At 40.7% G+C, this 25,201-nt stretch overlaps 2 protein-coding genes across 8 annotated transcripts in view; one reads left to right on the top strand and one right to left on the bottom strand.

The window, feature by feature from the left end:
• The window catches only part of SIK3 (SIK family kinase 3), a 253,728-nt gene that overhangs the window by 174,087 nt on the left and 54,440 nt on the right, over positions 1 to 25,201 (top strand). For all 7 annotated transcript variants that reach the window (XM_082629685.1, XM_082629686.1, XM_082629683.1 and 4 more), the window contains exon 4: positions 1,236 to 1,397. In XM_082629685.1, coding sequence (XP_082485811.1) covers positions 1,236 to 1,397 — 162 coding nt within the window. The remainder of the gene's footprint in view (positions 1 to 1,235; positions 1,398 to 25,201) is intronic.
• Positions 21,365 to 22,895, bottom strand: LOC309807422 (src substrate cortactin-like). The gene has a single exon (XM_082626970.1). The coding sequence runs from the start codon at positions 22,787 to 22,789 to the stop codon at positions 21,560 to 21,562; it is 1,230 nt and encodes a 409-aa protein (XP_082483096.1). The 5' UTR covers positions 22,790 to 22,895; the 3' UTR covers positions 21,365 to 21,559.

Raw genomic sequence — 25,201 nt, 5'->3', positions numbered from 1 at the left:
TCTTTGTGATGAAGGAAAGATATACCTGACTGGTCCCATGGGGGATGGAGATGGTGCTAAAACAATTGGGTAGTATTACTGAGACTACTATTAAAAAACAAAAAATAATACACTTATATTGTCTAATTTTCCACTTTCCCACTATCTCAGGATGCTTATCATGGCAAATGTGTCTTTTTTCCAGCTGGATCAGTTGATTTAAGGATAATGCTGATGAGCTATTACAGATTTCAAACAGAGCAAACTGTGTCACTGACATTTCTAATCCCATCAGGTGTCGTGATCCGTATATGTTGTCAGATGAAGAACTGGGTTAAGGATATGTATATCATTGGTTCAATATAAACCTACTTCCACTATTAGAAAAATGTTATAGAACTTATGACATTGATTATATGTCAATCAATTCCTTTTTAAATATAGAGGATAGCCTGATTTATAGAATTACAAAGTTTATCACATGTAAATTCTTTTGTTATACCTTAGTTAGTGACATAGCCAATGAAATTATTTCATTTAAAGTGGTAGAAACTTCACTTGGTTTTCTATTGATGTTATCTGTAAAAATTAATAACATAGTTTTTAAAATATTTGGTAAGCACAATGTAATGCAAATGTAAAGATGCAGGCATATTACTGTGCATTCCAGAGAATAGTCACCAAATAAGTACACTTTTATGTCAAATTGTAAACCTTTGAGAAAGCAGAAGAGATATTAGCCTAAACAGAATCCTATATAAAGCAGGTTTTCCCCTCTCAGCAATGACTAATTTCTGTCTATTCTTTCCTAAAATGATTGATTATTGTGACTCTGCTTTTTGACTCACCCTTTAGCACAGGAAATATTGCTGATACTTATCTTCATGTGCATGTTTGCTGTGTATATGTAATCTTCTGCAACGGAGATATGCACAGGAAGGTGTTGAGTGTTAGGATCCTTGAAGAAAACCATTACGTGCATCCCTCACAGCTCTTCCTTCCTTATGGTAGGGCGAGTGTATTCTTATGCATATGTATGTGTAATGGGATTTATACTTAATGAAGTTTGGGTGCTCATTACTAATGAATTTTTATAGATACAAATCAGGACTGTAAGTGTATTGTTTTCTATTTGTTTGTTTTACTTCTTTGACTCATTCATTTGCTGGGCCCGCTTGTGTCACTCCTTCTGTCTACCTTTTGAAATTATACCACTGTCCCCAAACAAGAACTGACGGTATTCTTCTTCACTGCAGACCACCTGGTGGCCCATGGCAGAATGGCAGAAAAGGAGGCCCGTCGGAAGTTCAAACAGATTGTCGCAGCTGTCTATTTTTGTCACTGTCGGAATATTGTTCATCGTGATCTAAAAGCTGAAAATTTGCTACTGGATGCCAATCTGAATATCAAAATAGCAGGTGAGAAGTATGCTGAGGATGTGAAATAGGAGTGAGGCAGCTTTTCCTTCAAGGTTCTTAAAGCAAGGGATTATCTGTTTCATCTATTCAGAAAGAAGTATTATGAAAAGGATTTTTGTGTGTGTGTGGCTTGAAAATTAATAAGCTTCCAAAATACATTGATGCTATTTTTTCATGTAGTTTGGGATGCAACTAGGTTGGGAAGAAAGAAGAAAAAGTAATTTTTAAATAAGGAATAAAATATAGAATAAAGTAGTAAAAAAAAACTGATAAAGGGCTTCCCTGGTGGCGCAGTGGTTGAGAGTCTGCCTGCCGATGCAGGGGACACGGGTTCGAGCCCTGGTCCGGGAAGATCCCACATGCCACGGAGCGGCTGGGCCCGTGAGCCATGGCCAATGAGCCTGCGTGTCTGGAGCCTGTGCTCCACAGCGGGAGAGGCCACAACAGTGAGAGGCCCGCATACAGAAAAAAAAAACAAAAAAAACCACATAAAATTGTGTGCCTTCTCACCTTCACTTGAGAAGGTTGATTTGTGTCACTGCTGATATAGAGCATGCTCATTCTTAAGACTGTGGTTTTATGATCATTTAAGAAGAATAGATCTTACAGTGGTTTAAAGGCAGTCCATCTCTTTTTATCCTCAAATTTCATTCATCTGCTCATCTGACAGTGCCTAAAAAAGCACTTTTCACTGCCTCACTCTACTCATACTTCAGTTTTAGTAAACTGTCAGCATTTGCCTAACCAATGCAAGCTCACCACCTATTGATAGAAGAAAGTGACTGCAGTTTATATAGAAACAATAAATATGAAAATAAACCATTTTTGTTTTTCTGACAATTTTTGGTATTGCATTGTATGTCCCTCGTCTTCCAGATAAAAAAGGACTGGAATCTCATATAGGAAACAGAACTTTAGCTAGAATATAACTGTCTTGAAAAGCCTAGGTAAGAAGCAATTCTGAAGATTTCCCTCCTTAACTGGGTGGGAATTGAGAGTTCAAATTTATATTATATTATAGGTCAAAGTACCTATGTGTACCCTTGTAGGTTGTTGATTCTTCTGACAGTTTCTTTTGTGTACATAACTCTGCTCACTTTCCAGGCTCTACTTTTACATCCTTGGAATGTCACCTAGCCTTTTGTTTATCTAAGTTGGGCTGATTAGAACTTTTATAGTTGTAAGCTCTTTGAGTTCTGTATTTGCTCAATACATAGTAGACAGGGATTAGATCCTTTCTTTATCTTACATGAAATCATGTTTTTCCTTTGCCCTTACGTCTGGTTTATATTCTCTAAAGCTCTCTAGATGCTGACAGTTCTCACAAGGGTGGGTAGGGTGGAAAGGCCTGACAATTTCAAACCCTCTTTTGTAATTATTCATTGTAGTTTCAATTAAATTAATGGTAATAACACCTACTAAGCTTCACAGTCCTTAAAAGTATAATAAAATGTGTTAATTATCTATTGTTGCTGTAACAAATTACCACACACTTAGTGGCTTGAAACAATACAAGTTTATATTATAGTTCTGGAGGTCAGAAATCTGAAGTGAATCCTGTGGGGCTGAAACCAAGGTATTGGTGGAACTGGTCCCATCTGGAGGCTTTGGAGGATTCATCTCCTTGCCTTTTTCAGCTCATGGAGGCCTCCTGCATTCCTTGGCTCCAGGCCTTACATCACACTTCCACCTCCCGTTTCCATTGTCACATCTCCCACTCCTAATCTGATCCTCTTACTTCCCTCTTGTAAGGACCCTTGTGATTACATTGGGCCCTCCTGGATGAACCATGATGGTCTCTCCAGCTCAAGGTCCTTAATCTAACCACATCTGCAAAAGAAGATAACACATCTACAAGTTCCATGGATTAGGACAAGGATATCTTTGAAGGGCTGTTATTCAACCTACCACAAATGTTACTATAGGGTTCTTTGGATTTTTGATTAGGGTAGTGAGTTAAAAGACGGCCCTCAGGGCTTCCCTGGTGGCGCAGTGGTTGAGAGTCCGCCTGCCGATGCAGGGGACACGGGTTCGTGCCCCGGTCTGGGAAGATCCCACATGCCGCGGAGCAGCTGGGCCCGTGAGCCATGGCCACTGAGCCTGTGCGTCCGGAGCCTGTGCTCCGCAACGGGAAAGGCCACAGCAGTGAGAGGCCCACGTACCGAAAAAAAAAAAAAAAAAGAAGGCCCTCTTTTTCTGCTACAGTCTTATTCTACCTTCACTGACCAAAGACTAAGAAAAAATTTTTATGCTTCCTTGGTTCTTGATTTTGAATTTAGAATCATTTTGATTTAGTTAAGGGAAATTTGTATGGCTTTTTAGTTTTTGCATTGAGAAGCCAAGTTTAAAAAGCAGGCGTTGGGGATAATTGAATTTAGACACTCTACTGACAAATATTTGGGTAAGGAGATTTTTAAATACTTTTCTTTGTTAATAGTTGAAAACAAACCCATGCAGTCACAATATGAGTCTCTACCTGTTGGTGTGTAATTACAGACTCCTAGGGGTGCTGACAGCCAGCCTTGGACTCTCTGTGTATTAATACATATACTTTGTCAAGATTTTTATTTCATTAACCTAAAGTCTGCATTTTTATTATTTGTTTTCAGAGCAAAGCAAAGAATAAATGAGCACCCCTAGTTTTGTGCTCTGCTACAGTATCTGACATTGTCTTTGTTTGCATTCTTTCCTACATGCTATCATTACTCAGTTTCTCAGTCATTGCCTGAACTTCCCTTCCTACACATAAATTGGATAGAATACCCGTTCTCATCAGCCAGGCCTTCTTTGAACTTAATGGACCAGTGGGAGGAACACTTCTAGTTGAAGCTGACTACAGCATGACTAATTTTAGAGAGGTAGGTTGGATGGTTCTGATGGGATAAGTTCAGATAAGTAATGAAATCAACTTTTTATTCTGAAAGCTAAAAGTAACTTTCAGATCCCTGATCTTTTCAGTAGTCTTTTTGATGGATTATTATAAATCTCAGTAAGGAAGAACTACTGTATATGAAAGAAACACATGAGAGAGAAAAGAGGGGTTTTTTATTTTATTTAAAATATTGTTAGTCTTAAGCACCTCATTTTAAAAATCATCAAATATGTTATAGTAGCAAATTAACTTGGAATTAATAAAAATTCAGATCAGGAAATTTAAGGAATTCATGTTTTCCTTATCCAATATTTACCTAGTGGTTTTGATGAAAAGATTATGCATCCTGTTCAAAAGTAGATGAATAAGTTGTTCTGGGGATGTTTGTGTTTACAGGAATTTATGTTTACTTTTTGTATGAAGTAATGTGACAATTTACATGTAATACTTGGTACTACTATAAAAATCTAGCTATTATAAAAGCCCATGTTAGCCCTCCTCAAGTGAATACGTGTTCCCAGGACACGAGAGATAAGTTTCAGTTACAGATATTAAAAGATTCAACATCATTCCATTGTTTAAGAGTTTTTGTGATTAAATTCTTACCTATGAATTTTTGTTCTAGTGCTAGTTCTAGAGAGAATGAAGCCCAGGTGAATACTTTTTTTTTTTCTGGTTTTAATGCTTTCTTCTTAATGCTGGTCACAAAACTATCATCTGAAGAATTATTTGAAAGATGTTTCTATCATTAGTAATCCAGCATAAGCATTGATTGTTTTCAGAATAAAGAATTTTATTTCTGAAAGGCAGAGTTGCCAAGTCTGGAATGAAGAATTTGTAGTGGCTATCTATGATCTTCACTGTTCTTAACATAGGCTTTTTGCTCCGGTATCATGGAACAGAAAAAAGAAGGCTAAGAACATGACTCCCACCCCCAAGAATTTACAGTCTATTTGGGCAGCAAATGCTTAGAGCTTTGAAAAGTTAAATAACACCAAAATTGTGCTTTACATATATAAAAAGTACTTTGCAAAGCATTTTCACGTGTATCATTTAATTTCAACATATTTGGCATGCAAATATGTCTTGTTTAGAAAACACTAGAGTTTCCAAAGCACCTTTAACTTGCTAAAAGGTTGAATTTCTTATAAAGAGCACTCATGCAAATCGCTTTCATATAGAGAGTTCAACGCTGGGAAAAGAATAGGATTCTTGGTCTCTAACCTTTCACTTGGTGTCTCAGATGTGTGAGGATCCACAAAGGAGGAGATTCGGGATGGAGGAGGCACAACATGGCTCTCTCAGCACATCGATTTTATCCCTGGGTGACAGCATGGCCAACAGCTACCAAATTGCAGTTTGATACAGTAGGCGAGATGTTACAGAGCACATCGTGATTCATTATCACATTAATTATATAGTCCAGTTACTGCAGGAGTTCAGAGGATGGAGAAACCACTTTAGTTTGCAGAATTTCATTAGATGACAAATGCCACAGGGACTGTAAGCATATCCCATTTATTGTACCTGTTCTATAGTAGGTGCTCAATAACTTTGTTGATCTGAACTTTAGACAGTGGTGATGAGGACAGAAGCACCCTTTATTTATTTATTTATTTTTTTGCGGTACGCGGGCCTCTCACTGTTGTGGCCTCTCCCGTTGTGGAGCACAGGCTCAGGACGTGCAGGCTCAGAGGCCATGGCTCACGGGCCCAGCCGCTCCACGGCATGTGGGATCTTCCCGGACCGGGGCACGAACCCGTGTCCCCTGCATCGGCAGGCGGACTCTCAACCACTGTGCCACCAGGGAAGCCCAGAAGCACCCTTTTGAGAATATAGCACTTGAGGTGAGTCTTAAAGGATGAATAGAATTCTTTAAGGATGGGTGTCAAGGAGAGAATGCCAGTAGGATTAGTCAGTAAGCAAATGTTAGTAAAGCACCTGCTGTGTGCAGACACTGGGAATACAGCAGCAGATAAAATAGTCCCTTGGAACTAACATTCTGATGGGGAAAGATAGGAAACACATAAACAAGCTCTCATAAGGGCTGTGAAAATGGTAATATCGAGTAGTCTGATAGAATGACTTGTGAGAGGATAACCAGGATAGTCAGAGCCTTCCAAACAGAAGGAAGAGCAAGGCAAAGGCCTGCGACAGGTGAATTCAACATATTTAGGGGGTAAGAGAAAGTTTAGCATGGCTGAGGATAATAAATAAGGCCGGGAGTGGAAAGATGGGATGAGAGAGCTGGCAAGGGCCAGTTCACGTGGGGCCCTGTGCACATGGTGAGGATTTGGGGCTTTATTTTGGTTCCAGTGGGAAGCTGAGTTGGAGAAGCACGAGCAGCAGTAGAATGCACACAGCCTATCTGCAGAAAAGCTTGGTGAGAGGGAAGGATCGAGGAGGGGAGTCATGCCTGAGAAGGCAGGAAGGGGAGGTATTTATATTAAATTGTGAAATTGTTTGAATACCAGGCTTAATAAATCAGATTCAGGGTGGATAAGGAAGAAAGGGTGGGAGTAGGGAGAGGGGACAGGAAAGCAATAGGAAGATCAGTTAAAAGGCTGTGAAATGGTAGAATCCTGCATACAGGTGGGGGCAGTGGATGTGGGAAGGAAGAAAAGGGCACCAAATACAGGAGACATGAGCCGAGGAGGAACTTCCGGGACTGGGTACCCGGTCACATCTCTGGGCCAGGAAGAGGGAACTTCCAGTCAGAGACAGGTTCAGAAATAGAGAAATCAGATTTTCTTATTGATGGATTATATTAAGCTATCAAACTGGTGTTGCCTTATTTTTAATGGTTGATGCACTGCTATTTAAAAGGAATTTTAATTCTTGTCCTTAAAAATTAACTAGAGAGGGCTTCCCTGGTGGCGCAGTGGTTGAGAGTCTGCCTGCCGATGCAGGGGACACGGGTTCGTTCCCCGGTCCGGGAAGATCCCACATGCCGCGGAGCAGCTGGGCCTGTGAGCCATGGCTGCTGGGCCTGCGCATCCGGAGCCTGTGCTCTGCAACGGGAGAGGCCACAACAGTGAGAGGCCCGCATACAGAAAAAAAAAAAAAAAAAAAATTAACTAGAGAAATTCCTGTGTTTATAAAAGATTGCCTAAATGTAGCTGGCTTACTCCCTGAAGCAAAGTTATTTGAAATACTCAGACGTTATGAGAATGTTTTGAAAATTGTGGAAACTTTTTTTTTTTTAACCTAAGGAAGTTGGAAACTTTTTTCTTTAAATGTCACTCCCAGAATGGTCTCCATGAGATGGTTTCCACTCCGGTGTTATTGTTTTAGTTGGCAATCAGTAGACAGCAAAGATATGAAGTTCAGCTACAGCAAAGCCAATATTTTGGAAAGAATTTCCACAGTGCATGGATTTGAGGTACTGTGGAAATTTTTGACCTTTAATGCAGTGAGATCTAGACTACTTCATTTTTTAAAAGTGAGAAACTAAAACATTTGGTAAGTCTATTGACCTTTCGCCGCCAGTATGAATATGCTAAGATACAGTCATATCTGTATCTCAAAACGAAGGTTGGAAACCTTGGATTTCTGAGACCCCTTCCATAGTCTGGTGATTGAGAATGTCCCTGACAGGTCACAAAAAGTAGTTACGAATATTCATCGTGTGAATCCCAAATTTTTTGTCATGATCCTAACACCCTTTGTTTAGGTAATCTTTCAGTACACCTCCCTGATTGATGGGTAGTAAATTGAGACCCACAGAGGCCATGTGACTTTCCCAAATTCGGGTCTTAGTAGAGCCTAGGAATCATAACACCTCACCCTTGTGCTCTCACCCTGAAATGGTATAGGACCCTCAACTAGCAGGGGCTAAGGAACTTTAACATATATTGACCCTTGGGAAAATGGAGTTTGGAAAATTCTCTCTTCTGAATCCTATTCCTAAGACTGGAGCTTTTACAAATGAAAAATTAATGTACCTTCATTAAAAAGGCATTTCAGGTACACATAGTTGACACACATGACACATGAAAAAATGTTCAACATTGCTAATTATTAGAGAAACGCAAATCAAAACTGCAATGAGGTACCACCTCACACCAGTCAGAATGGCCATCATTAAAAAGTCTGCAGATAACCAGTGCTGGAGAGCGTGTGGAGAAAGGGGAAGAACCCTCCTGCACTGTTGGTGGGAATGTAAATTGGTGCAGCCACTATGGAAAACAGTATGGAGGTTCCTCAAAAAACTAAAAATAGAGTTACCATATGATCCAGCAATCTCACTCCTGAGCTTACATCTGGACAAAACTGTAATTCGAAAAGATACATGCACCCCACAGGACAGGAATAAAGGTGCAGACATAGAGGATGGACTTGAGGACATGGGCAGGGGGAAGGGTAAGCTGGGACAAAGTGAGAGAGTGGCATGGACATATATACGCTACCAAATGTAAAATAGATAGCTAGTGGGAAGCAGCCGCATAGCACAGGGAGATCAGCTGGGTGCTTTGTGTCCACCTAGAGGAGTGCGATAGGGAGGGTGGGAGGGAGACGCAAGAGGGAGGAGATATAGGGATATATGTATACGTATAGCGGATTCACTTTGTTATACAGCAGAAACTAACACACCATTGTAAAGCAATCATACTCCAATAAAGATGTTTAAAAAAAAAAAGAAAAGAAAAGATACATGCACCCCAGTGTTCATAGCAGCACTATTTACAACAGCCTAGACGTGGAAGCAACCTAAATGTCCATCGACAGCTGAATGGATAGGGAAGATGTGGTACATATATATGTGTACTGGAATACTGCTCAGCCATTAAAAAAAGTAAAATAATGCCATTTGCAGCAACATGGATGGACCTAGAGATTATCATGCTAAGTGAAGTAAGTCAGGAAGAGGAAGACAAATACCATATAATGTCCCTTATACGTGAAATCTAAAATATGATGCAAATGAACTTATCTATGAAACAGAAACAGACTCACAGACATAGAGAACAGACTTGTGGTTGCCAAGGGGCAGGGGGGAGGGATGGATTGGGAGTTTGGGATTAGTAGATGCAAACTATTATATATAAAATGGATATAAACAACAAGCTTCTACTGTATAGACAGAGAAGTATATTTGATATCCTGTAATAAACCATAATGGATAAAGAAAAAACAAGAAATAAAGTGAATATAACTATTTAATATTTTTTAAATGATAAGATTTTATTTCATTTTTTATGACTGAATAATATTCCACTGTATACATATACTACATTTTAAAATCCATTCACCTGTCGATGGACACTGAGGTTGTTTCCGTATCTTGGCTATTGTAAATAATGCTGCGATGAACATGAGCATGCAGATGTCTTTTTGAATTAGTGCTTTCATTTTATTTTCTTTTCTTTCTTTTTTTTTTTTTTGGCCACGTCACGCGGCTTATGGGATTTTATTTCCCCAACCAGGGATCAAACTTGGGATCTCAGCACTGAGAGCAAGGAGTCCTAACCACTGAACTGCCAGGGAATTCCCAGTGCTTTCATTTTCTTTGGATCAATACCTAGAAGTAGAATTGCTGGATCATATGGTAGTTCTATTTTTAATTTTTTGAGGAACTTCTATACTGTTTTTCATAGTGGCTGCACCAGTGAACATTCCCACCAACAGTGCACAAGGGTTCCCTTTTCTCCACACCCTCACCAATACTTGTTATTTCTTGTCTTTTTGGTAATAGCCATTCTAACAGGTGTTTTGATTTGCATTTCCCTGGTGTTTAGTGATATTGAACATCTTTTCATGTACCTGTTGGCCATCTGTATGTCTTCTTTGGAAAAATGTCTATTCAGATCTTCTGTCCATTTAAAAAATTGAATTTTTTTTTGCTACTGAGTTGTATGAGTTTTTTATGTATTTTGGATATTAACCCCTCATCAGGTATATGATTTGCAAATATTTTCTCCTGTTCAGTAGGTTGCCTTTTCATTTTGTTGATAAGTATAAATATTATTTATAGTGAACTTTTAAGTCAATTTTAATAATGTACTAATATAAAATATTTTACTTAAATTACTTCTTTATCATAAATCACACAAAAATGACAAAGTTATTTTTAAAATTTCTTTCTTGCAAGGTTTTTAGGATAATATATTCCTTTGAAAGAAGTTTGAGAGTCAAAAAAGTTGGAAAATACCGGGTACTTGTACAATTAAATAGGTTAGTTTTCTTTACATTCTAGTCCAAATATGACCTTTATCTTTTTAATCAGATTGAGGGATTCTCTGAGCTCTTGATAAACTCTTTTTCAGGAAAGCCCTTCTCCTCTATTATATACCAATTGCCCCTAAACTTTTGCTTAAAACTCAATTTATGCATATAATTATATAATTAGATGTGTGATTATGTTGTTTGCCCCTTGATGCATTAATGGTCCCTCAAAAACTTGGGGCGTATCCTACTCCTATTAGCATATTTACACCTTACCTTTTAGGTGGGTTACTGTTCAGATGTTTCCTCTCATTTGAGTTATGTTTATTCTATTCTGTTAGCTTTAACCTAAGATGGTATTTTCTTGCCTGCTTAGTTTCTAGTTGACAACTGAGAATCTTATATGTGATCATACCTTCTTTTCTCCAAAAGTAGCCTTCTGCTTATCAGACCATATGCCTTAATTTTTAATTTGGAAAATATTATTGTTATACCTATATACTGTATTTCCATTTGGTATCTTTAGTTTCTGTTGAGAAGTTAAGGGGACCTTGATTCATTATGGTCTATAAAAGGCACACTAAAAATTTGTATAGTGTGCTCACCTATCAGGATTAGAAACTTACCTGATTGAATGATTGGACTATTATTTTTGTAAGTGATATGAATCACTTTAGAATCATAATTGCAATAGTATGCATTAATGTTTTCAAGAATTCCAGTGAATATTGTTTGTAGGTCTTATAGAAAAGGTCTTATTATAACCTTTTCCTTTATACATCTACTCAGTACTGAGTTTTATGAAAAGATCCCATGTTGGCGAGGGGTTTTTGCCTTTCATGAAAAGGGTTGGGGTAGTGCTATCTATGATAGAGTGGAGGGAATTCATTTATTACCTCATTTAAAAATAGCTGAGTTAAGTGATCCTAACTGTTAAGATATTTTTAAAACTTTGGGGGCAAATACATGTCATTCATTGAAAATAGCAATGTAATGCTGCTCCAGCATTTTTGTTTTTAAACTTTCATTTTCCACGGAGGTAGTCATCATGCTGTATGATACACGATGCTCAGAAGTTGTGGAGGGTCAGGAGATTACTAAGATTAAGTGATAGCTGTGGGGCCTCCCTGGTGGCGCAGTGGTTGAGAGTCCGCCTGCCGATGCAGGGGATATGGGTTCGTGCCCCGGTCTGGGAGGATCCCATATGCCGCGGAGCGGCTGGGCCCGTGAGCCATGGCCGCTGAGCCTGTGCGTCCGGAGCCTGTGCTCCGCGACGGGAGAGGCCACAACAGTGAGAGGCCCGCGTACAGCAAAAAAAAAAAAAAAAGTGATAGCTGTGGAAGAGCCCCATATATGGTGCGATAGTAGGAGCTGCAACAGAATGGTCCTCTAATACCTAACACGTGACCAAGAAGGTACATATATTCTTTGAACCTCCTGAATATTATCTCTCCCCTCCTCCAGTTCTGACCTCCCCTGGTTTCTTAAACTAAACCAAATGCCCCCCTTCCCAAATAAGCTGATTACTTGATTTTTTTTTTTTTCTCCCATGAAGGAATTTCTCTTGAGTATAAATGCTCAGGCTGTGAGTCAGTAGTTTTTGGCATTACTTCTCTATTAGCTCCTAGTTAGGAAGTTCAGCCAGAGGTTGAAGGGATTGCTAAACACTTCAGGACTTCCCGGACCCATTTTTAAGAGCAAACTAATATTGAGACTCCTGGGAACTTGGAAACTCATCCTTTGTCACTACCAATATTTTGAGATTCACACAGTTGACTCTTGTGTTCAAATCCAAATAAAGCTCTTGGGTCACATGATTTCTAGGCTAGTAATATTGTGTAGGAAAAGGAAGGTTAGTTCCTCTTCCATGTCATGTTCTATCTTAACAGTCCATATAACGGTCTAAATCCTGTTTATAAAGTGTTCTTTTACAGGTCTTGATCTTTGACTCGTCAAGTCATTTCTAGCTAGAATACCTGACAGCTTGTGGCCCACACCCCGTACTTATTAGTCCGCTGAGAAGTTAATCAGGGCCCTAAATTATTTCTATTCTTGATCTTTGTCTTTAATTGCAAGTGCAGCATTGGGGTTATGAGTCCTCAGAAGCTTTCAGATTTTAAAACAGGAAGGATCTTGTCTCAGTATTTTCTGGTGAGGTGGTTTATTTAGGATAAATAATTATTTTCCCACTTCACGTTTTTCCTCTGCCCCGTACTTCCAAGCTGCTTACTTATCACAGCGAGGAAGTGAAATGAAGCACAAGTTACTCCTGGAGGGGTTGGCTGCCACTTGTAGCTGTACTACTGTATTACCTTCACAGACACTGTGAACATTTGGAACTGGCTGCAGGCTGCGCCTCATCTGTTATATCTGCTTCGGGTTGCTCCTTGGTCAGCCAAAAAAGAAGTCAAGGGTATTACTCTGAGGTGGTGGACCAAGTAAGAAAATTTCCTGTTGCAGTTGTCCTAATTTTTTTTTTTTTTTTTTTTTTTTTTTTTTTTTGCGGTATGTGGGCCGCTCACTGCTGTGGCCTCTCCCGTTACGGAGCACAGGCCCCGGACGTGCAGGCTCAGCGGCCATGGCTCACGGGCCCAGCCGCTCCGCAGCATGTGGGATCTTCCCGGACCGGGGCACGAACCCGCGTCCCCTGCATCGGCAGGCGGACTCTCAACCACTGCGCCACCAGGGAAGCCCCCCGCAGTTGTCCTAATTTTTAAATTCGTGCCACCCGTTCCCTCTTTCCCCTTACCGCATAGACATACCCAGTTGTTGATATACTTAACTTTTAGGGCTGCAGTATCACTGCCGCGTATAACCCCAGGCTCCTGGTCTTGCCTAGAACAAAGGATTTCAAGTCTCAAAATGGATAGTAAAGCTCTGGTATTTAAACCATCCCTAGAAGACAAACATATGGTTCCAATTAAAGTCTGCTGCTCTGTATTAAGGGGATGTAAGATACCATTCTAGCCTGCAGACAAATGCTAACCAACCAGGGTGTTGGGGGTTGGAAAAGAGACTTAAATTATGTTAGGAGCCACTTAAGAGTGGAGAAATAAATGACCATAGGCCACATGAAGAGAACAACTCCACCCATATGGCTTCTGTTGTGTGGGTGTGAGTATTCACTTCAACCAGTTTCTTCTCTTGTTTCTCCCTTTCCTTCTGTAACTCTTTAGAATATTCATCATTTTGCTTCTGGTTTCTTTTTTTCTTTTTTTTTTTTTTTGCGGTACGCGGGCCTCTCACTGTTGTGGCCTCTCCCGTTGCGGAGCACAGGCTCTGGATGCGCAGGCTCAGCAGCCATGGCTCACGGGCCCAGCCGCTCCACAGTATGTGGGATCTTCCCGGACTGGGGCACGAACCCGTGTCCCCTGCATCGGCAGGCAGACTCTCAACCACTGCGCCACCAGGGAAACCTAGAATATTCATCATTTTAATATAGATTCTGTAGGTCATAATTTTTTTCCTGTTGCTAATAAATAAAGAGGAAGGGATATAAAGGATCTTTATGGCATCTTTGTACCTGAGAATTTTCTGAAACTAACTGCTCAGTGTTTTAGTTCTTATTATTCAAGTCTTTATTTTTAAAACAAAAATTTTTAATACAGACTAAAAAGCAATAATATAAGCATACTATAGGAAATTTAAACAACAACAAAAGATTTTTAAGTACTCAAACTGGAATCTCACCTCCAAAACTTATCATTATCATTTTGAACGCATTTCTTTTTTTTCTATGCATGTTTTTTATAAATAGAGTCACTGTGTGTACAATTTTACATGTAGTTTTTATCCTTTATGGTATGTCAAATATTTTCCCTATGCTGCTCCATGTAATCATTTTTAATGATTGCATATCAAATAGATATAACATAATTTACTTAATCTCTCCCATATTGTTGTAAGAGCACAGAAATTCTTGATAAGGCTGTGGTGTTTACTCCCCCCTTTCCCTTCTTTGACATTATCAGTACACTTCAAAACTACAGAGTTTATACACTTATCATTTTGAACATGCACTGAATCTGTTCTCTTCTTTGCCTTAAGTTTCTGTGTTATTTTTGTTGTTCTTGTTCTCGTTTTTTATTCTTGTGGACGTTGCCCTGCTTCTGCGTTTCCCTTTGTACTGCACCAGCGTTCTCCATCCTTCGCCTTGTGATGCCGCTGTGTGAGCTTGTGATGCCGTAGTTTATTTTACTTGTGCCCCCTGGTTAGAACCATCCTGGGCTGACATGAGCTGGGGCCATGCAGCACTTTAATATTCCTTAGGATGGTAGTTCGGGAAAGCTAAAAGAAAATAGTGGCTGAATACAGTGCCTGAGGTGATAAAGACATGTTTAGGCTCTGTCCATCCACTGGCTTCTTACCTCTGGGATTTGAATAATTAAAATGTTATAAACAGAAAAAAAAATATCTTCTAGTTAGGGGAGAGTTAAGATTATTTATCAGAAAGATTTGCCAAGATTAGGTTAACTCTCAGTTACCTACATGGGTTTTTTTTGTTTTTTTCTTTTGTTTTGTTCTGTTTTTTACTATCCAATTTTTTTGAGTTTTTTCTCTCCCCTCGCTTCTGGCCGTCCATGTTTTTTGATTTGCTAGTATATCAAGCCTGTTTATCTTAAGTTAGACATATGGAAGGAAAAGAAGGAAAATCTAAGTCTCTTTAGTGTTGTCCTTTGATAGCAGCTCTTGTTCAGTTAGGGGAGACAGTGACAGTATAGACAAAAATTGATTTTTAAACTATGAGTAAGGCGTCTTAGTCCATTCGGGCTGCAATAATAAAATACCACAGACTAGGTGGCTTATAAACAACAGAAGTTTATTGCTCACAGTTCCAGGCTGGGAGGTCTAAGCTCAAGGCACCAGCATGACTGCCTTCTGGTGAGGGCCCTCTTCCTGGTTCATAGCTAGTGCCTACTCAGTGTGTCCTCACATGATGGCAGGGGCTAGAGGTCTCTCTGGAGCCTCCTTTATAAGGCACTAATCCCACTCGTGAGGGTTCCACCCTCATGACCTAATCGATTCCCAAAGCTCCCACCTTCTAATACCATCACCTTGGGGGTTAGGATTTCAACATGTGAATTTTGGGGGCACATTCAGACCATAACATAATGTATGCCATCTTTGTCTCTTAATATGAGTTACTGAGAAGTAGTTATTTTATTAGTATAACACTGATACTAATATTTTTAATGAAGTGAACTGCTTATCATTTATACCTAATTGCTGTTATATTATGACAGCAATTATATATCATTAAAATATTTACTACTTTTAAATTGTTTTTAACTACAACTCTAAACTCTATCATTATATATCACATCTTCATAGTTTGCTCTTCTTCAAATAGGATTATTGCTGTTTTCAACAAAAACTTCACTGGGATTCCTGTTTCAGCAAATAACTCCCAGTTCCTACCCTCTTAGCTGTTCTCTAAGGGCAGCTCTGAGTTCTCATACCTTTATCCCTTTTTATTTTTTATTATTAATTTTTTGATATGGACCATTTTTTAAAATTTATTTATTTTTGTCTGCACTGGGTCTTCGTTGCTGTGCGTGGGCTCTCTCTAGTTGCAGTGAGCAGGGCTACTCTTTGTTGCAGTGTGCAGGCTTCTTATTGCGGTGGCTTCTCTAGTTGCAGAGCAGGGGCTCTAGGCGTGCGGGCTTCAGTAGTTGTGACGCAGTTATTTCTGTCTAGTATTCTATGACAGAAGTATACCACAAGTTTTTTTTTCCATTTTATCCATTGATGGATATTTGGATTGCTTTTAGTTTGGAGCTCTTACTAACAATTGCAATGAACATTGCATTCTTAAACATTAATGTGCATTCTTAAACATGTAAGAGTATACTCTTAAACATGTAAGAGTATAAACCCAGGAGTAAAGTTGCTAGGTTGTACTGTATGTCTGTTTTCAGATTTTACTGGGTGATGCTAAACTGGTGTGTCAGTTTTTGTGAGGGTTCCCATTCCTGCATGTCTTCACCAGTGCTGTGTATTCTCTTTAAATTTTGTTATTGGAGTATAGCTGATTTACAATGCTGTGTTAGTTTCTGCTGTACAGCAAAGTGACTCAACTATACATATACACATACCCACTCCCCTTCAGATTCTTTTCCCATATTGGCCATTACAGAGCATTGAGTAGAGTTCCCTGTGCTATACTGTAGGTCCCTATTAGCTATCCACTTTCTGTATAGTAGTGTGTAGTGCTGGGTATTATTACACATTATAATTTTTGTCAGTTTGGTGAGTGTGTAATGGTTATCTCATTGTGGTTTTAGTTTTTAATTTTGTCTTTAATAATGAGATTGAACTCCTTTTCATGTCTTTGGCCTTTTTTGTGAAGTGTCTGCTTAAGTAAGTCTTTTGCCCATTTTTCTACTGGGTTGTCTGTCTTACTGGTTTATAAGAGTTTTTGTTTCAATAATAAGGATATGAGTCTTTTGTTTTATTTATTTATTTATTTATTTTGCGGTATGCAGGCCTCTCACTGTTGTGGCCTCTCCCGTTGGGGAGTACAGGCTCCGGATGCGCAGGCTCAGTGGCCATGGCTCACGGGCCCAGTCGCTCCGCGGCATGTGGGATCTTCCCGGACCGGGGCATGAACCTGTGTCCCCTGAATCGGCAGGCGGACTCTCAACCACTGCGCCACCAGGGAAGCCCGAGTCTTTTTTTTTATGGGTTACAAATAGCTTTTCTCATTTTGTGATTTCTCATTTCACTCTCTTTAAAATATCTTTCAATGAATAGACATTTTAGTATAATTTTGTTATGAGCAAGACAGACTTTATTTTTTTATTTCTATTATTTATTTTTATACAGCAGGTTCTTATTAGTTATCTGTTTTATACACATTAGTGTATATATGTCAGTCCCAATATCCCAATTCTTCCCACCCCCCGCCCCACTTTCCCGCCTTGGTGTCTGTACGTTTGTTCTCTATGTCTGTATCTCTATTTCTGCCTTGCAAACGGGTTCATCTGTACCATTTTTCTAGATTCTACATATATGCGTTAATATACAATACTTGTTTTTCTCCTTCTGACTTACTTCACTCTGTATGACAGTCTCTAGGTCCATCCACATCTCTAAAAATGACCCAATTTCGTTCCTTTTTATGGCTGAGTAATATTCCATTGTATATATGTGCCACATCTTCTTTATCCATTCGTCTGTCGATGGACATTTAGGTTGATTCCATGACCTGGCTGTTGTAAATATTGCTGCTATGAACATTGGGGTGCATGTGTCTTTTTTTTTTTTTTTAAAGCTAGGATTTTTTTTTTAAGTAGTTATGTATTCAGTATTTTATTTATTTATTTTTGGCTGCGTTGGGTCTTCATTTCTGTGCGAGGGCTTTCTCCAGTCATGGCAAGCGGGGGCCACTCTTCATTGCAGTGCGCGGGCCTCTCACTATCGTGGCCTCTCCTGTTGCGGAGCACAGGCTCCAGACGCGCAGGCTCAGTAGTTGTGGCTCACGGGCCCAGCCACTCCGCGGCATGTGGGATCTTCCCAGACCAGGGCTCGAACCCATGTTCCCTGCATTGGCAGGCAGACTCTCAACCACTGCGCCACCAGGGAAGCCCGCATGTGTCTTTTTGAATTATGGTTTTCTCTGGGTATATGCCCAGTAGTGGGATTGCTGGGTCATATGGTAATTCTGTTTTTAGTTTTTTAAGGAACCTCCATACTGTTCTCCATAGTGGCTGTATCAATTTACATTCCCACCAACAGTGCAAGAGGGTTCCCTTTTCTCCACACCCTCTCCAGCATTTGTTGTTTGTAGATTTTCTGATGATGCCTGTTCTAACTGGTGTGAGGTGATACCTCATTGTAGTTTTGATTTGCATTCCTCTAATAATTAGTGATGTTGAGCAGCTTCTCATGTGCTTCCTGGCCTAGACATTTTAGTATAATTTTAATGTGACCAACTATACCATCTTTTCCTTTATGATTTGTGCCTTTTGTTTCTTGTTTAAGAAATTCTTTCATCCCCTGAGGCTATAAAGATAGTCTCCTTTATTGTTTTATAAAAAACTTTGTAGTTTTACCTTTTACATTAAGTCCGTGATCCACCTGGAATTAATTTTCGGATATGATGTGAGGAAGGTGTCCTATTTAATTTTTTCCCATATGGAAAATCAGATGTACCTATGCCATTTACTGAGAAATTCATCCTTTTCTCAGTGATATACAGTGCCTACTCTTCTTTTCAGTGCACCGTTTTTAAAGCAACTTGTAAAGAAGCAGTATGTCTCAAGCCCTGTATGCCTTTGGGAATTACATAAGCAGAACAAAGGGTTGGCAGTCAAGAAGAAGATGAAAAACAGTAGAATATAATAACTAAGGAATTTGGAAGTTGTATAAAAATAGTTATGGGATGTACATTTACCTCAATATAAACATATACCTGATGCTGAAAGCACAGTGTGGATGTGGGCTTTGAGGGCATCCAGGCTGGCATTATAGGCTGGGCCTTGTTCTTAGTAAGTTTTGGGTTTGTTTGTTTTTTTAACTTTAAATTTGAACATGTTACTTAATGACCCTCACTTTCCCAGACGTAAAACAAAAATAACGCTCATCTCAATGAGATAATAAATACATGGTACTATAACACAGCACTTGACAGAGTGTCCCTTGAAAAATGGCTGTTTATCCCACAGAATTCAAAGTGCTGCACAAATGGGAAAACTGTGGCACTGAGAGAGACGACTCAGGGCAGCCCCGTATCCTTGGCTCTCCAGGGTCCTTGCCACTCAGCTGCGTGGCCACATTGCTCGTTTCTAAGTACCCTGAACAAATGTACTCATAGTTCAGAATTATTATTTATTGGTTGTCATCCAACTTAGTAAGAAAGGCCTTATTTTATTCGTAGTGTGACATTCTGGATGATTCAGAATGAATCTAGGTTATGTTCTTAGTTCATTCCTATGACTTAGCATTAAGACAGATTAACTAACAAAAATTCTGAGGGGAAATTATACCACTTCTAGTCTTGAGTAATTACATGTGATATAGTTTTCCCTCAGATAAAAGTTGCATAGTACTTGGATGACATTATATGGATGCTGCAGACCACCTCTTCCTTCTCTGAAATGTTTTTCTCCTCTCTCAGCTTTCTTATTATAATGATATATTTCTCTCTCCCTTTTGCTCCTTTTTCTTTCTATTTCTGCACCTATAGCATAGGAAGTACCTATGGGTGTTTCCTAAGCCTTGATTCCCAGCCATCCTTTTTTCTCCACTTATTCTTTCAAAAAACTTGTATCCGTTCATTACTACAACTCGTTTCATCAGAACATGTTCACTTGAATTTCTTCTCACCTTCTTAAACTCAATCCATGACCAAAAAAAATTTTTTTCTTCCCAAATCAACTACTCTCTACTTTTCGCTCCTTTTCATCCCATGTATTATTATCTGTCCTCAAGTACTGTCCAGTCTTTTTTGAAAAAAATTTTTGAGTTGTCTTTCTCATTTTCACTATTTCTACTTTCTCACAGGCCTTCCACTTCACGTCACACTTAATCTAGTCTTACTTTCAGGTTAATTTTACTGCATCTGCCCGTACCAGAAGTTCTAACGACTCATCTCTGTAAGAGTGGTTCTCAAACCTCTTCGGAAAGAGTTGTTTTATCTGTTTACATTCAGATGTCTAAATTATTTCCAGGAGATCCAGTAGGTCTGAAGTAAGGTTTGTGCGTTAACTTAAATACATTGGTGATTCTGATGTACACACAGGGTTGAAAATCAATGGTTGGAAGAGGACAGGGGATGGAATGGGTAGTGCTTATGATTAGATGTAATTATTAAGATAGCAGTTTTCTATTTGGGTGGTGGGTTCAGGGGTGCTCACTGCATAACGAAAAATAAGTAACTACTTCTAGAAGAAAGCATAGGGGTAAATCTTTGTGACTTTGGGTTAGGCAGTGATTTCTCAGATATGACACCGAGAGCATAAGTTACAAAAGAAAATCTAGATAAATTGGACTTCATCAAAATTGAAAACTTTTGTGCATCAAAGGACACTATCAAGAAAGTGTCATCCACGGAATGGGAGAAAATATTTGCAAATCATATCAACAGACTTGTATTCAGGGAATATAAATAACTCTTACAACTCAATAATAAAAAGTTAACCCAATTTAAAAATGGGCAAAAGGGGGCTTCCCTGGTGGCGCAGTGGTTGAGAGTCTGCCTGCCGATGCAGAGGACACGGGTTCGTGCCCCGGTCCGGAAAGATCCCACATGCTGCGGAGCAGCTGGGCCCGTGAGCCATGGCCGCTGAGCCTGTGCTCCACAACGGGAGAGGCCACAGCAGTGAGAGGCCCGCGTTGGGCAAAAGATTTGAACAGACATTTGTCCAAAGAAGATACACAAATGGCCAATTAGCACATGAAATGATGCTCGACATCATTAGCCATCAGGGAAATGTAAATTAAAACCAGTCCCCCACCCAGGATAGCTGTAATTTAAAAAATATAAAAAGATAGTAATAGGTGTTGGGAAGGGGCTTCCCTCGTGGCACAGTGATTGAGAATCTGCCTGCCAACACAGGGCACACAGGTTTGAGCCCTGGTCCAGGAAGATCCCACAAGCCCGTGCGCCACAGCTACTGAGCCTACGCTCTAAAGTCCGCGCGCCACAACTACTGAAGCCCGCAGGCCTAGAGCCTGTGCTCCACAACAAGAGAAGCCACCACAGTGAGAAGCCCGCACACCTCAACGAAGAGTAACCCCCGCTCACCACAACTAGAGAAAGCTCGCCTGCAGCAACGAAGACCCAATGCAGCCAAAAATTAAAAAAAAGTGTTGGGAAGGATGTGGATAAATTGGAACTCTTGTACATTGTTGATGGGAATGTAAAGTGTTGCAGCCACTTCAGATAACGGTTTGTGCAGTTCCTGAGAAGACCAAACATGGACTTACCATTTTTTTTTTTGAGCATGATTACAATATATTAGCAAGTTCTGTGGCGTAAACATTTTCAAAAGCATCAGCAAAAGTATTAAATATAAAAGCAGTATGCATACTCCCCTCGGCACCCTGAAGAAAACACCAGAAGGCAGGCGTGGCCACAGACGGCGAGGGCGTGGCCAGCTACGGCGAGGGCGTGGCCAGCTACCTACTGCCGCAGCTCCACGTAGTTGGCGGGGAAGAGCCCGTACCTGCCCTTGCACAGCCCGCACCACCAGCCATCGTCAATCATCTCGATGTTGGTGATGATGTCGTCGGGGTCGAAGGAGATCTCATCATGGCCCGCAGCCTGGTAGTCGTAGAGGGCGACGGCTGTGATCCCCAGGTCATTCTCATAGTCCCCGTAGGCGCCCTCCTCTGCTTGGTAGTGGCCCGGGGCCTCTGTGCTTTCGTAGACGGCCTCCGGGGCATAGGCCGCCTGGTACTCGGTGGCCTCCGTGCTGTACACCGGCTCAGGCTCACCGGTGTAGCTCGGCTCCGCCTGGATCGGAGACGCGGCCTCGTAGACGGGGCTCGAAGGCGGCCTCTCCTGGGCCAGCTGGGGCGTGGGCGACGCGGGGGGCGTGGGCTTCTGGGCCTGGGCTTGCTCGTCCGGCTGCCTGCGCACCGCCTCCTGTTCCCGCTGCTGCTTCGCCATCCTCTGCGCCCGCTCCGCCTCTGCCTCCGCCTTCCGCCTGTCCTCGTGCTCCTTCTCCCTCGCCAGGTTTTCAAAGTTAGCTCTGATGTTACTGGTTTTGCTTCTCACTGCTTCGACAGGGACAGTCTTCTGGTAAGTGGAGGCCACCGTGGCAACGTCCTCAAAGGTGGAAGCGTTCTTATCCATCCGGTCCTTCTGCACCCCGTACTTCCCACCGAAGCCTCTGGAGTAGTCTTTTTGGGATTCGTGCAGATGCAGCTTCTCCTGGTGATCCCAGCCAAGGGCACACTTGTCCTGTCTGTCTGCCTGCACACCGAACTTCCCTCCAAAGCCTTTCACGTAGTCTTTCTGGGACTCGTGCTTCTCGGTTCTGCCCTGATACTCAAAGCCAACCGCGCTCTTGTCCACCTTGTCCTTGTCGATGCCGTATTTGCCACCAAAACCTTTGGAGTAAGCTCTCTGCGACTCATGCTTCTCCGTCTTGCCCTGGTAGTCGAAGCCCACGGTGCTCTTGTCCACACGGTCAGACTGCACGCCGAACTTGCCGCCGAAGCCGCTCGAGTAGTCTTTCTGCGAGGCGTGTTTCTCAGTTTTCCCCTGGTACTCAAAGCCCACAGCAGACTGATCAACTCTGTCCACCTGGACATCAAACTTGCCTCCAAACCCCTGGACAGAGTCGACCTGCGAGCAGTGCTTGGAAAGCTTCGACTGATACTCATGGCCGACAGCTGATTTGTCCATTCTGTCCTCCACACCAAACTTCCCTCCGTAGCCGTGCGAGGCTTTGGGTCCCGTTTCGAGCTCCTTCTCCTTGAGGGTCTGGTGTTCTTGAAACACATTCTCTGCTGGTAAGACCCTCTGCTGGGTCTCTTACTGACCCAGCAGTTCCACTACTAGGTATATACCCAAGAGAAATGAAAACATACATCTCCAAAAAAACTTATGTGAATGTTCATAGTAACATTATTCATAGTACCAAAAAAAAAAAAAGAATCAACCTAAATATCCATCAACTGATGAATGGATACATAAAATGTGGTGTGTCCTTACCATGGAATACTATTCAGCAATTAAAAAAGAATGAACTAGTGATAGATGCTACAATGTGTATGAACCTTGAAAACACTATGCTGATTGAAAGAAGCCAGTCACAAAAGACCACATATTGTATGATTCCTTTTATATGAAATGTCCAGAATAGTCAAATCCATAGAGACAGAAAGTTGATTAGTGATTGTCTAGGGTGGAGGCATTGGTAGGAGAGTTGAGGGGGGAGAAATGGAGAGTGACTGCTAATTGATACAGGGTTTCTTTTTAGGTTGATGAAAATGTTCTAAAATTGATTGAGGTAATGGTGTACAACTCTATGAATACACTAAAAACCACTGCAAGTACTCTTTAAATGGGTGAATTTTATATAATAAGGCTATAGAAAAAAAGTCTAAATAAAAGCAGACTACATGTGGAGCAATGGTGAGAGTGTGCCAGGAACCAAAGATTATAATTAATTCATAATCAAATTCTTTGTATCTGAAATCTAATAAAATTCATAAATTTGGGGAAAATAGAAGAAAAGGAGAGAAAGAAAAGTCCACATGGTGAAATCCAGGGTCCTTGTTCTATCATTTAAAGCTATATTTTGTCTGGCCTGTTGCTACTGTGTAATGTTATTTTTTGCCATATACCTCTGGTGAACCCTACATCATACCCAGGGCAGTTTCTTTATTGTTGCTTCAACTTAGCACACTAGTTCCAAGTGATCTGCCTTTACTCTGCTTTTGCCCAGCCACCACTTAGAAAACCCTTTCCATATCCCCCTCTGCTTCTCCAGCTCCAATCCACTCAACTTAAGTTCTGCTTTCTTTTTGAGTCCTTCCATAGGAACATATCTTTTCTGCCTTTGGTTCTTTCATAGGAACCAACACATTGCTCTACTGATTGGAAGGGTTCCAGAAATACATGTTAAATACATGAGTGAAGATAATGGAGGAACGTGGAGACCGCGAAAGAGACATTAGGAATAAGAAGCTTTAGTAAAGACTGAAAGACGTTTGGCTCAGCTACTGAGCCAAAAGAAGATGAACAAGTCCATTCCAACAAGTGTCATAGCAAGCATGGCGAAATAAATTTTGCTTAAATGTGCAATACTTTAGGGTTAGGAGTAAGAGCAATGCTTGGAATGATTAGAGGAGACCCCGTGACAGGTTTACAAGACTAAATAAAGGGTTTTTGCTTTCTGTAATAGTAAATAGGAGCGAGCTGCTGGTGGGGAGTTTCTTGCTGAACCTTACTGAAATCTTGCTGTCGGTCATTGGGTCTAGCTGTTGAAGGCAGCTGTGTGGCTGTAACATGCTCTGGAAGCAGGTGTTTCCCCCGATGTGGCATCTCTAGATGTCAGGCCCTGATCATGTCATTCATTCCTGCACACTCATTTCTCATATAAGCACCTAATAGCAATCTAAGCCTATAACCATCGCTGAAGATGGTTTCCTTTAATATTGTTTCCTTTGTAAAGACTTCCTGTTTGGTAGACTAAAAAACAAGTTCGTGCCATTAAGTCTGTGCCTTCTCCTGCCCGACCGAGTAAAAGCATAGAAAGGTTACTAATTGTAGATAGAGCATTCATTGTTCAAAATGACAGATTTCCTATATACTTTAAGCTGCTTATTAGGAAGTTTTAAAATCAAGTGGTTTTAATTCATTGCCTGCCCTGTTGCATTCTTCATTCAAAACACAAGCAGAATACTCCATGACTCTTCTGGACTTTGCTATCCGGTCACACCAGTGTCAGAGTCCATTAGTTATTACAGACTCCATCAGCATGTCTTCCTTGCTGTTCAGAGAAGGCTAGTCGTGGGAAAGGACCTGGTGAAGGTCTTTGCCAACCAATTAGAAGATATATCAAGAGCCCTGTTTCTAGATAATTCCCAAAGATACCTGCTCTGCTGAGTCTCATTTGCTGGGATTTTTAGCAACCTATCCCCAGTCTCTTAAGAAAAACAGGTTTCAGTGCATGCAGACTTTAACTTATAAATTAAAAGTACTGGGTTTCAAAAGTTGTAGGTTAGTTGGTAGGGCTTTAATTGCAGTTGCATTCATAGTCAACATTTGTTAAGTACCTACTGTGTTTAAATTAAACAGTATGCTAGGTAA

The sequence above is a fragment of the Mesoplodon mirus genome, assembly GCF_964341445.2.
Source record: "Mesoplodon mirus genome assembly, chromosome: 7".
Lineage (NCBI taxonomy): Eukaryota > Metazoa > Chordata > Mammalia > Artiodactyla > Ziphiidae > Mesoplodon > Mesoplodon mirus.
Note: the sequence above shows the minus strand (reverse complement) of the source record. Positions and strands in the feature narration are given on the sequence as shown.

What these genes read in the sequence shown, in the direction of transcription:
- LOC309807422 (XM_082626970.1), bottom strand. Translation starts at nt 22,789, where the DNA reads ATGGACAAATCAGCTGTCGGCCATGAGTATCAGTCGAAGCTTTCCAAG.